The sequence below is a fragment of the Theropithecus gelada genome, chromosome 9, assembly GCF_003255815.1.
Source record: "Theropithecus gelada isolate Dixy chromosome 9, Tgel_1.0, whole genome shotgun sequence".
NCBI classification, from domain to species: Eukaryota; Metazoa; Chordata; class Mammalia; order Primates; family Cercopithecidae; genus Theropithecus; species Theropithecus gelada.
In genome coordinates this window covers 23,505,580-23,518,799 of record NC_037677.1, presented here as the reverse complement: position 1 = coordinate 23,518,799, position 13,220 = coordinate 23,505,580, and the positions used below count along the sequence as shown (strand labels likewise).

Sequence of the window (13,220 nt, the reverse complement as noted above, 5' to 3'; positions counted from 1 at the left end):
TTGTACCATCTTGCCTGATTCATAGCTGTAGTGCACAGTAGGAACTCAAAAATCATTTGTTAGGCTAAAATTGTATCTTAGTCTGGTTGGGCTGCAAAAACAGACTAATATAGACTGGGTAGCTTATAAACACAGAAATTTATTTTGCACTGTTCTAGAGGCTGGGAAGTCCAAGATCAAGGTCCCTGTAGATTCCGTGTTGGGTGGAACCCCTACTTCCTGGTTCATCAATGGCCTTTTCCTCCCTGTATCCTCACATGGCAGAAAGAGGTCAAGGGAGTTCTCTGGGGCCTCTAAGCCTGTGCCTTCCTGACCTAATCACCTACCAGAGGCCCCACCTCCTAATATCATCACATTGCGGGGTTAGGATTTCAACATATAAATTTTGAGAGGACAGAAAAATTCCGTCTATAGCGAATACCTTAGGCATATTCCAGAATAAGGAAGGGAAACAACATTTAGGAAACCTAACAGTGGCTCGTAAGCCTTTTTCCAGAGTGCACTAGTTTGGGGACAAATATCTGGATAACAGAAGTTATTAATAAAGCAAGTACAGTCATACCTTCATGGGGGTGGTAAACACGAGAATCCAGTCAGTGTGCTTCCTGCCCTGTCAGGACTATGCTCTTGCAGATGGCGCTGTGTCGCTGAGGCAGTGTAGACGATGAATGCTTGGAGCATTATGGGGATGTGACACCGCACACATGCTTTAGACACAGGGAGGGATGCAAGTAGGCTGTGCCAATGTTTACCAAACAAGAATCAAAAGGGCTGGTCTATTGATAACTTCTTGTGTTTCTGGTTCTTCATCTTCTTATTTTAATTTTTGTTATTGTTGATCACTATCTGGTTCTGTCAGCTTTTATAGTCCTACACTGATGGTGGACTTTTAAAAGGTTAGCAGTGGATTTAATACTAAATTTGTAAGGAAGCAGCCTGGCCTTATATTTAACACAGACTCTTTGAAAGTCTGTGTTATTACGTGCAATAGAGGATTTAATTGGTGAAATTTTAGTATTTTAGAATTTTTTTGTTTCGTTTTTAAGACAGGGTCTCACTCTGTTGCCCAGGCTGGAGTACAGTGGTGCCATCTGGGCTCACTGCAAACTCCATCTCTCAGGTTCAAGACATTCTCCCACCTCAGCCTGCCGAGTAGCTAGGATCACAGGCGCACACCACCACACCCAGCTAATTTTCATATTTTTTGGTCAGGACGGGGTTGGGACGGGGTTTTACCATGTTGGCCAGGCTGGTCTCAAAAGCCTGACCTCAAGTGATCCACTCACCTTAGCCTCCCAAAGTGCTGGGATTACAGGCATGAGTCACCAAGCCTAGCCAATAGTTTAGAATTTCTCATTTAATTATTCTGCTTTTACATTTTTCAAAAATTTCTTGCAGTCTTCCAAAATGTAAAAACAAAAAAGTTTTCTAAGACATCGTGAAAAATACATTTCTGTGATATCTTTTGAGTTTATTTCATGATGCTTTACTATGCACCCTCTTTGAAAGAGACAAATGTGGATTCCAATTATGGAAGAGTCCCCTAGTTACTGCTTTCTAAAGGACTAAAAAAGCTAACGGCACAAGAGAGAAGACAACACCCTAAAATTCTTAAGGCAGCCCCAAAGAGCTCTTGTTGACTACACCTTTAGTGAATTCTTCAACGTGCAACCACTCAACTCGCGTTCTTCGTTTAGGAAAACTAAGAATACAACCAAAAAATACAAAAGCCTAGAAATAAGTGAAATCTCTATGTATTTCATCCAAAAGACCACCGGGATGGCTAAATAGTAGAAAGGAGAGCTTTATTGGTGATACCAGTTTGCAAACCAGGAAGAGACAGCCTGCAGCATGTGCGGAAGGTGCCCTCTCTTCCAAGAGGGGAAGGGCAGGTTGGGTTTTATGCCTCACAGGGCCTGTATCACACAGTAGAGTCAGACATATTCAGTAGGTTTTGGGGAAAAGGTATCCATATTTATGGGGGGAGCTGAGCACATGCAGAATGAGTAAACATATATGTAGCATACATCCCATGTTCACTTCAGGGCAGAGTTTTAGTGTTAAAATGAGGTAGAATTTGATTTGACTCTTTATGTCAAAAGGTGAACTGTAGGACGTAAACACAGCTTGTGCGCCACGTCTATAAGCTGCTCAAACTGGCTTAAGGTCTGCCGTTGCTTACCAGGAAAGAATGTGTGTAAGGTCAGTCTTCTGTCCAGTCAGAGTTATGGTGGTCTGGGTAGTAAATCAGGGTGAGGAGGGGGTCTCATAGCACCTATTGTTAGGGAATTTCAATCATTAGGAATTTAGTAATTTGCCCCCCAGCCAGGCCCTGAACCCTGGACCCATCTTAGTTGATACAGGAATGTCTATTTTGGCCTCACAGATCACATATATTCATCAGAATAGTCCGAATCTTATTTTCCTTCTTCACTTGCAATGAGTGAATATACCACGAAGTAGAAGTTCATGTTCCAGCTAATTTTAGTTCATCCATATTTTCTGGAAGCAACCAAAAGTCATATGTGTTTAGACAGCTGTGATTTCTGCCAATTCAGCTTGCTTCAGGAACTGAGGGGATTCAATCTTACTTTATGCCAAAATCTGTTTGCTTGTGGCTGTTAGCATTAATCTTTTAACCTTTGATTCGCATTCATCTGAAAAGCTAGAGATGATTGTCCTTAATAATTTGTGCCATTCTTCTGTATCGTTGCTTGGATTGCCCATGAAAACTAAATGAGACTTTAATTCACTTAGTAAAGCTCTGTCATTATTTTATCACTTCTAAAGAGCAAGCATGATTTATTACACAAATGAAACTAAGGAATAGTTATGTGACTTGTCCTTAGATTCCTGCAGCCAAGTGGATTTGGAATTCCTTTTCTAATTTGAGATTTATCTTCGCAGGAACCATATTGAGTTGACATGCCTCACAACACAAAGGATAAATTTCATGCCCCTTTGGCTGGAATATTCTAGTAGATCTATTTTCAGAAGTTAATCCCAGACTTGAGATATTTAAATTCTTCTTATTTATTCCCTGGGATGTGCCCAGTGCTCTGCATACATTCTTAATGCTTTAGGTGAAAGAAGGATCAGTCCAAGAGAAACATTCCTCCCCATGGAACAAGGGGTGGGAAGGGATATAAGAACTCAACCTAGAGTCAGAAGATCTCAATGCTGGAATCATCATCCACATTCGTTTTTAGATAAGGAAATTAGGTTCGGAATGAGAAGTGAAGGTGAAGTCTATCTGTTGACTTTGTCTTTGGTAACTAACAAATGATTGGACCCAATGGGAACGTTGCTGATTTATGCATTGGATACTTTGAAGATGAAAACTTCATTACAAACCAATGATTAATTAAGAGTTGATATTTATAAGTCACATGTTCATAACAGCATTCCAGTTGAATTGAACTGTCCATTTAAGATAAATCCAGCTATGATAGAAGGCATGGTCTCCATTTTGAGCTGAGTTTCTGACCACATGAAACTCAAATAAGTCTAAAAGTTTCTCTGATGTCTATCTACCATTTGCAGCAATGAAGATCAGATACTATATATTTACAAACTCCAGTGATAAATATATGTGGATAGATTGTATGTACAGTTAGACATGATTTAAGTTTTTGCCTCTTCCTAGATAGCTGTTTCTATTATGCTACTCTTTATAGCAATAAGAATTTAGGACTCCCCCAACACGTACCAAGCACTGTGCTGGTAAACAACAACAAACAGAGTAGAAGACGCTGTGTTTGCCCTCCAGGACCTGACAGTTGAGGTAGAGAAAGAAAATGTATTTGCTCAGGAGTAAGAGGATAGTAGGAAATTAGCATATAGTCAGAATCTATGGGGAAGGATCATGGATCATATGTTTACAGCTTAAAGGAAGAGAGCTACTGATGGACACTAGAAGTCAGGAAAGGCTTCATAGCAGTTCTAGGACTGTGGTGGAATCTTGAAGTGTGTGTAGGATATGAACCAGAAGAGAAAAGGGATAGATTCTAAGCACAGAGAACAAGTATGACGTAGTAACACTGATGACAAGTGTGAAGGGACACAAATACATATAGTAAATTCAAGGGATATTTAATAAAGGAGTCTTGTCAGAGTTGAAGATTCATTTTGGTGAACGGTGGAAGATGAGGCCTCAGAAATGGATGATGAAAGGTCTCTGAACTGAACTAGAGTTTAAACTTAATTTCATACACAATAGAGAACTATCTGAGGCTATAATCAACAATCTGACATAAATAGAGTATAATCTTGTCTGTGGTATGCTATCCTGTCTGTGATATGCAACATATGTTAAGTCCTTGTGGGTTCAGCTTTTTGTCCCAGCTAATTCATTATCATTATTAAGGATTATCTTTCAATATATCTTACAAAGTGAGGCACTGCGAAAAGAGAACGAAAAGAAACTAGAAAGCTCTAGGGTTTCAAGAAAGTTGCCAAAAGTCTGCTTATTTTCATATATCACCTGATACTGAAACTTACATTTTGGTAACAATCCTCTGAACTGTTTTATTTCCAATGTTTTTAAATTTACTGTGGCGGGAAAACACCCCCAAAAGTCTTGCTAACCCATTTAGCCTGTGGCCAATACTAGATTCATCTCGTCCTCCCAAAACACTAACTGGAAAGTCAAGGACAAGGTGACAGGCACCTGATAGTCTATCACTTATTCCTCTTATCACCTGCAGGATCTTGAATGTGTTAAACTGTTCTAGTTCTCTGATCCCAAGAAAACTTGGAGGTAACTCTTTCAAGAGAAAACAAGTAAGGTTCTGACTGTTGAGCTAAAAACTAAAGACACTGCTTGCTGTTGGGTTCTTTGACTCAGGGGAGAGTCCCAGGAGAAAGTCACCATGCTGATATGGTCTGTCCCACAGGTGGCTCCAGTGATTAAGGCCAGAATGATGGAGTATGGAACAACAATGGTCAGCTACCAACCCTTGGGAGACAAGGTCAATTTCTTCCGCATGGTCATCTCAAACCCTGCAGCAACTCACCAAGACATTGACTTCCTGATTGAAGAAATAGAACGTCTTGGACAAGATTTATAATAACCTTGCTCACCAAGCTGTTCCACTTCTCTAGGTAGACAATTAAGTTGTCACAAACTGTGTGAATGTATTTGTAGTTTGTTCCAAAGTAAATCTATTTCTATATTGTGGTGTCAAAGTAGAGTAGAGTTTAAAAATTAAACAAAAAAAGACATTGCTCCTTTTAAAAGTCCTTTCTTAAGTTTAGAATACCTCTCTAAGAATTAGTGACAAAAGGCTATGTTCTAATCAATCAGGAAAAGCTTAAAATTGTTATAAATACTTCCCTTAATTTTAATATAGTGTGCAAAGCAAACTTTATTTTCACTTCAGACTAGTAGGACTGAATAGTGCCAAATTGCCCCTGAATCATAAAAGGTTCTTTGGGGTGCAGTGAAAAGGATAAAGTAAATATAAAATGTATGTTGACAATAAAAACTCTTGCCTTTTTCGTAGTATTAGAAAAAAATTTCTAATTTACCTATAGCAACATTTCAAATGTATTTAAATACATATAATTTTACAAAAGGAAAATATATATATTAAAAAAGATATCCTATTTTGTAACATATAGATTTTTATTTTATATGGGTTGTACAAACTGCAGGGGCAGATATAAAAACTAAGCCAGATTTTTTTTCCTTTCTCTTAATGGAGGCACAGTAAAACACTTAGCGAAGTTATTTTGAAACACTGACCCACAAAATTCTTAAAAGGTATTATTCCTTCTTTCTATACATGTTATGGCTTATCACATCTCTAAAGTTAGTATTTCAAGACAAACACAAAAGAATACTGCAAGTTCTTTAAAATAATTGATCCCATTGGCAATAAGATTCTCTTCCCCTTGAAGTTTTCCACCCTTTTTACTCTTAGCGGACTCACTCTGCAAGTGTGACAAGCCAAACTTCATCTGAGATTAAATTAGGGTAATTGTCTCTATTCTGCTTTCCAATTCGGCCTGTTTTGAACAGAAGGTTGATGCTCGTTCTTGAGGCATCTTCCAAATAGTATTCTTTTATTAGGTCATTTGAATTAATTAGAGAAAATAAAAATAAAACCTAATCAGCCTGAGCAAAGAGGAATGAAGCACACTCCCAGAATGTGGTGAGCCCAGAAAATTAAAGTTGGCCTTGGGAGAAGAGATCTCTGTGGGACAATAATGACATCATCCTGGCGCCATATTGCCACTGTCCAGGAAAGAGAAATTTACCTTCAGGACAGCTGCGCATTTCCATCCCCTCCCCGTTCCTCCCCACAAAGTCTCTCCCACCAGACTGCCTACCACTGGGACCCAAAATAAATAATTTATATTCCATGGGTGATTGTTTCTCATCCATGAAATGAGCAGCCTCTCACCCTAGATTTTGAGGCATTAGCTTAAGATTTTCCTTTATCCATCTCCCATCAAGATCCAGAGTGACCAGAATATGCAGAAATAACAAGATCCTTAGAATTCAAAATAGTATTTTTAAAACATCCTTCCTTCCCTGTGAACCTGATAGAAAAACCTGAGCTAACAAAGGCTTCCATAGATATTTATGGGGTCACACGTCGTCAGATTCCAAGTGCTGATAGGAGGACAATAGATTCATATGCAGACTGCAAATGCAAATTTAGGAACATTCTCCATTTCTGAATGGACCAGGCAGTTCAATACTCAGACTACAGGTATACAAGGGAAGAGAGAAGACCCTGCCCTTCAACAGGTAGAAATGCCCTACAATATAACATATAGAAATGCCCTATAATATAACCACAGGATCTAGCCATCTGAAATTTTCATAAGCTTCCCCCTACATTATTTCTCCTAGGTTATATGCAAAAACAGTGATAACTTGATATGAACACAGCTTTAGGCCTTTTCTGTCTAGAAAGCAAATGGGTTCACTATGACAATTAGAAGTAAACTCTTCTGTGCCACAGAATTTCATGAAGGAATAACCTTCCATTCTAGGCTTTGTCTAATGGCCAAACATCCCTTTCCTTTCTCAAAACTGCCTGGCCTGCTGAGAATAAGCAAATAGCTGCCCGACTGTCTGGAGCCTCAGGCCCAAAGGTTCCACTTCAGAGACAGAGATGCTAATTGATCCAACCTGCTGTCTTTCTTGGAGAAGACAGTGCGGCCCAATGCCCTAGTGAACCAACCCTGCTCTACTCCAGGATGCTTTATCTTTTGGATTACAGATCCTAGATTGTGAACTGCTGCTGCTGCTTTTTAGGTTAATGAGATAGTAAAATTTTAAAGGACAATTTGTGCCTATGTATGAAATTCCAGCAAAACAATTCTAGCAAAAACAATAGCTCTTCTTCCCCACTCCCCTACCCCTTCCCAGTACTCCTTCAAATTGGCCGAGAGTCTTGCTCAGGCCTGTGCAGGGAAATCCCTGCCAACTGTAGCCCAAAGAAGAAAGCAAATAAAAGCCTAGTAGGTCCCAGTAGTTTAATAAATCATCTTGAAAGGAGATGTGTAATCAGGTCAGAAGAGAGGGAAGGAGGAAGGGAGGGAGGGAGGGAGAAAGGACAGAAGGAAGGAAGGAAAGAGGGAGGAAGGAAGGAAAGAGGGAGGAAGGAAGGAAAGAGGAAGGAAGGAAGGAAAGAGGAAGGAAGGAAGGAAAGAGGAAGGAAGGAAAGAGGAAGGAAGGAAGGAAATGGAGGAAGGAAGGGATGGAGGGAGGGAGGGAGGGAGGAAGGGAGGGAGGGAGGGAGGGAAGAGGGGAGATTATTTTGAATATTAGCCCAAGTTCCCAGTGCCATGGTCTTTATGTGGGCCCATTCTTTACAAGTCTTAGAAAAGTTTGGTTTTAGCTTTAATCAGAACTGGCATGGCCATTTTCATTTATACAGCAATATTGTGTTTATCATTTAAAATACTTGAACAAACAAGTGTGATATGTCTTTATCTGAGACCTATGCATGGTATGGACTTTATATACCGTCACAGGATGTGAGGAAAGAAAAGGAAATCAATTCTGTCTGACTGTGTTGCCTTTATTATCTTGATAATACTGTCTTGTCACCTCAGATTGGGGTTGTGCACTTTAGATCTGAACTGTACAGTGTTGCAAATCAACATGTGTTCCTGTAAAAGCTTGTACAATATATTATTGATATGTCTTTTTCTGTGTGGTAGCTGTATTGAACTTTGATATTATGAAAACTACATTTGCATCTGTTCCTGTTCTCTCTCTCTCTCTCTCTCTCTCCCCCCGCTAACTATATGCCCTCCACATTGGCTCTAATAGAGAACATGCCCTCAGCTAAGCCCCCTACTGAGAAACTTCCTTTGAGAATTGTGCAACTTCACAAAATGCAAGGTGAACACCACTATGTCTCTGAGAACAGACGTTACCAATTATGGAGTGTCACCAGCTGCCAAAATCATAGGTGTTGGCTCTGCTGGGCACTGGAGTAGTTGCTAATCTTCAGAATATGGACAAAGAAGGCACAGGTGTAAATATAGTAGCAGGACGAGGAACCTCAAACTGGGTATCATTTTGCACGTGCTCTTCTGTTCTCAAATGCTAAATGCAAACACTGTGTATTTATTAGTTAGGTGTGCCAAGCTACCGTTCCCAAATTGGTGTTTCTGAATGACATCGACATTCCCCCAACATTACTCCATTACTAAAGACAGAAAAAAATAAAAACATAAAATATACAAACATGTGGCAACCTGTTCTTCCTACCAAATATAAACTTGTGTATGATCCAAGTATTTTATCTGTGTTGTCTCTCTAAACCCAAATAAATGTGTAAACGTGGACACATCTCAGGCTGTGGATAATTGTTCTGACTTTGTCTCATAGTGGAGATGATTTTCAACAAATTGCTAGAATCAAAGGCCCTTCACTTGCCAAGGAGCTTAAAGTGTCTTTGGGTCTTTTGTGGGGGGGGGGGGAAAAAAGCTCTTCTGCAGGTGCCCACACTGTAGCTTCTGAAGGATATCTTTGCCCCACTCTGATTTCTCCTTCAATCAGATCTGATATTTTTTAAAAACATATTTTATTATGGAAAATGTCACATACATAAAAAGGTAGAGAAAATAGTATAAATTCCTGTGTTGCCTTCACCCAGATTCAACATCTACTGATTATGAGCCTGAATCTTGTTTCATCCATTCCCCACCCTTCTCCCTCCCCGATGTCCCCCACACTAAATTATTTTTATATGAACCTCTAAAAGATTAGTAATTTTTTTTTGAGCCAGAGTGTCACTCTGTCACCCAGATGGGAGCGCAGTGGCGTAATCTCGGCTCACTGCAACCTGTGCCTCCCAGGTTCAAGTGATTCTCCTGCCTCAGCCTCCCAAGGAGCTGGGATTACAGGTGTGCACAACCATGCCCAGCTAATTTTTACTTTTTTTTTGAAATGGAGTCTTGCTCTGTCGCCCAGGCTGCAGTGCAGTGGTGCAATCTCCACTCACTGCAAGCTCCACCTCCTGGGTTCACGCCATTCTCCTGCCTCAGCCTCCCGAGTAGCTGGGACCACAGGTGCCCACCACCACACCTGGCTGGTTTTTTTGTGTTTTTAGTAGAGACAGGGTCTCACCATGTTGGCCAGCTGTTCTCGAACTCCTGACCTCAGGTGGTCCACCTGCCTCAGCCCTCCAAAGCGCTGGGATTACAGGTGTGAGTCACAGTGCCTAGCCTGGACTCCTTTAAAAGAAAAAATGTCCTTAATACCATTATCATAGCTAAAAGTATAGCAATATTGCCATGACAATGTCAAATATCCAGCTACTATTCACATTTTGCCAATTCTTAATTTCACAGTGAAGTCCATGGCCTGTGGCTCAGAAAATCTGGTGAGGCTACGTGTTTCAGGACAGTGGAGACACCTACAATTCAGGCACACAGTACAATGCCATGTATGCACTGCTGTGCATATGCTGTGTGTATTTTCCAGTGTACTGAGTCTATTTCTGGACTTCTGTGAGTTACAAGTTCTGGTCTTGTGTTCAGGCGCTTTGCTCCCAGGCTCTCAGGAGCAGAGGATAAGTGGTGTGCTCAGGTTAAAAGCTAGAAAACCAGAGGAATTTAACAGATGGAATAGATACGCCTGATGTGCTTTGTCGGGTCCAGGTTGCCCGACAGGCTTGAGTTGCCCCTAATGGTAAAATTCTGGATGGAGTAAAGAGATACGATTTTAAACAGAGATGGGATACAGGAGGACAAAAAGGGGAGGAGGCTGAATTTCTAGCTAATGTCAGTATTGATTATAGGAGAACCAGTAGAAGATAGCCAGATAAAGAGGATACTGCACATTCCTGCCTTTGTTCACATTATTCCCTTGACCTAGAAAGAATTTTCCACTTCTCCATGATTTGGGGAGCATCTTTTGTGGGTGCTAAGAGTGCAGGCTCTGGAATAGGATCACTGGGGATCTAATCACAGCCCCACACTGACTAGCTGTGAGACCTGAGCATATCACCCGACTTCCCCAACTCTGTTTCCTGGTTTCCTCTGACAACAGCAATTGTCAGAGGCTTTTGAACCAGAGCAACTCCATCTTCAATAGGGGCTGGGGAAAATGAGGCTGAGACCTACTGGGCCACATTCCCAGATGCTTAAGCCATTCTAAGTAACAGGATGAGAGAGGAGGTCAAGACAAGATACAGGTCATAATGACCTTGCTGATAAAACCGTTGGCAGTAAAGAGGCCGGCCAAAATCCACCAAGACCAAGATGGTGATGAGAGTGACCTCTGGTCGCCCTCACTGCTACACTCCACCAGCACCGTGACTGTTTACAAATGCCTTGGCAAGGTCAGGAAGTTACCCTATATGGTCTAAAAAGGGGAGGCACGAATGATCCACCCCTTGTTTATCATATCATCAAGAAATAACCATAAAAATGGGCAACTGTCTATGGAGTAGCCATTCTTTTATTCCTCTGTTTTCTTGATAAACTTGCTTTCACTTTATGGACTCACTCTGAATTCTTTCTTGCGTGAGATCCAAGAACCTTCTCTTGGGGTCTGGATCAGGATCCTTTCCTGTAACACAGCCTTATTCATGAGGCTTTTGTGTGGATTCAGTAACATGGATGCACAGCACTTAGCATGGTGCTTGACACCTAGTAAGTGCTCAACAAACCTTGTGCTTGTACTGATGAGTTCTGTAAGTCAACTCACGTCACCTCCTTAAACATTCACCCTCCTCTGAATTCCCCAACTACTAACTCTCTATCGGTAGTGGTCACTGGGCACCCACCTGACAAGTCCAGGCTGGAAATGTCATCTTTATCTTTGGCATCATCTTCTGCTTGTCCAATGTAGATTACCAACAGAGTCAACTAACATCACTCAGATTTGCTGACTGAAAGAACTGCTGCCTACTCCAATTAGGTGAACAAACCTCTCTCTAAATTTAAACTCAAGGAGATGTTCAGTTTAACTCAGTGTTTGCCATCTCAGACAACTCAGTCTGAAGCTTCATATGTGCTTTCCATTAACAGGGTCAGTCAGAGCCGTCTAACTCTTTTAATTTACTTGCTTATCAAAACACACATACATGAATATATATGTGTGTGTGTGTATTTATATATATATATATATATAGCTATATAGTTAAAAGTGCACATGGACACACACCCACTATAATTTAAGGGACTTGATGGTCCAAAAATAACATTATAATTTATTTCAATTATTGACACAAAACAGGAACAAACACCAAGAGATCAATAGCTCAGAGCTCACGTTTAGAGAGAACCAGAGGGGTCCATTTCCCCAAAATTAAACAGTGATGCTATAAAAACACACTGTGAGGATGTGGGTGGTTCACAGGCATAACCATCTATGTCTATGAAATGGAGAGGCTTGGGAGAGAGGAAAGGCCTGGAGCAGAAGGGCTGAGGAGGGGAGAAGGCTCTGGGGACTAGCGCCATGTCCCTTCCCCATCCTGCCCACCCTCCCTTCATCCAGCTCCCTGTTCTTCCAGCCCCTGACCTATTGTTTCACCAGTGATCTCTAAGGAAACTGTAAACTAAAAATTGCTTTTAAATGGTAAAGTAACTACAAATGAAACTGCCTTTGCAAAAATTGTAACAGTGAGAAAATTATGACAGCAAAAGAGATGTGATCTAATCAACCGCCATCTTGCCTGTAATCTCCAAACTGCCCTTCATCATTCCTGGGCTTGGACCAAGCAAACTTTGGGAGAAATTTAGTTTATTGTTTAAATGATAATAGCCCTCCCCAAAACTAAATCGCCTTTGTAAAGCTAATGAAAGTCCACCAGGTTACCAGGTTACCAGGATGAAAGCACCCTGAATTCTGCTAAGGTGTAGACATAAAGGATTGCCAGCCATTGTTCGGGAGGTCCTAAGATTTGCAACTCTTCCAATTACTCCTGCAGATAACGTTACTATTATAGAACCTGAGACTGGCCTTTTGAGATGTCTTTTCAGCTTTTTGTGTTTCTGACAACCCATGGCTGCACCGAAACCCACTGAACCTGACCCTGACCCTGACCCTGACCCTGCTGAGCCATCCTGTGGCCCCACCTAGAAGCAGACTCCCTGGCCCGCCAAACTGTCTTTGAAAAACCCTAGCCTCTGAATTTTCAGGGGGATGGATTTGAGGAATAACTGTGTCTCCCACATGGTCTGGCCGGGCTTCTGTTCATTGAACTCTTTACTGCAATGCTGTGGTCTCAGTGAACTGGTTTTTTTTCTGTGCAGTAGGCAGGAAGAGCCCATCGGATGGCTCCACAAATGGGCAGGTTTTTGCCATGGGCAGAGCAGATGGTTGCGTGTGAAAGATAGTAGAAAATTTTTGACAAGAGGGGAAGAGAGACAGGGTGGGTAGAACTAAGCTAAAGACCAACTAAGTGAAAATATTCACCTGAGACCTGGCATTCTCTTCCACTGAGGGACGCTGCTGGCCTTCCTCCAGCCCTGGGCTCTCTGAGGCCCCTTCCAGGAGTCTAAAGGGGCTGCTCACATTTGCCACATCTCTCTGAAGAAGAAAATACCGAGTTAAGAGACCTGACTGCATTTTACCTTTCCCATAAAGCCTTCCTCACTTACCCTGAACAAAACATACTGTGCTTGAAACACTGAGTCTGCGTAATCCTCTCACTCCCGGCATCTGTACTGCCTAGAATTGTTCTCCAGCTGTTTGCCATCTGTAAATCTGGTCTTTCGATTTTTCTTTGAGGGCAGAGACA

At 41.3% G+C, this 13,220-nt stretch overlaps 1 protein-coding gene across 1 annotated transcript in view; it reads left to right on the top strand.

Annotated features, from left to right (window-relative positions):
• Positions 1–8,818, top strand: part of GAD2 (glutamate decarboxylase 2) — an 89,277-nt gene extending 80,459 nt beyond the window's left edge. Inside the window, exons 16-17 of the mRNA XM_025396614.1 lie at positions 4,896–5,103; positions 8,294–8,818. Coding sequence (XP_025252399.1) covers positions 4,896–5,069 — 174 coding nt within the window. The 3' untranslated portion in view covers positions 5,070–5,103; positions 8,294–8,818. The remainder of the gene's footprint in view (positions 1–4,895; positions 5,104–8,293) is intronic.
• The last annotated feature ends 4,402 nt before the right edge of the window (positions 8,819–13,220 follow it).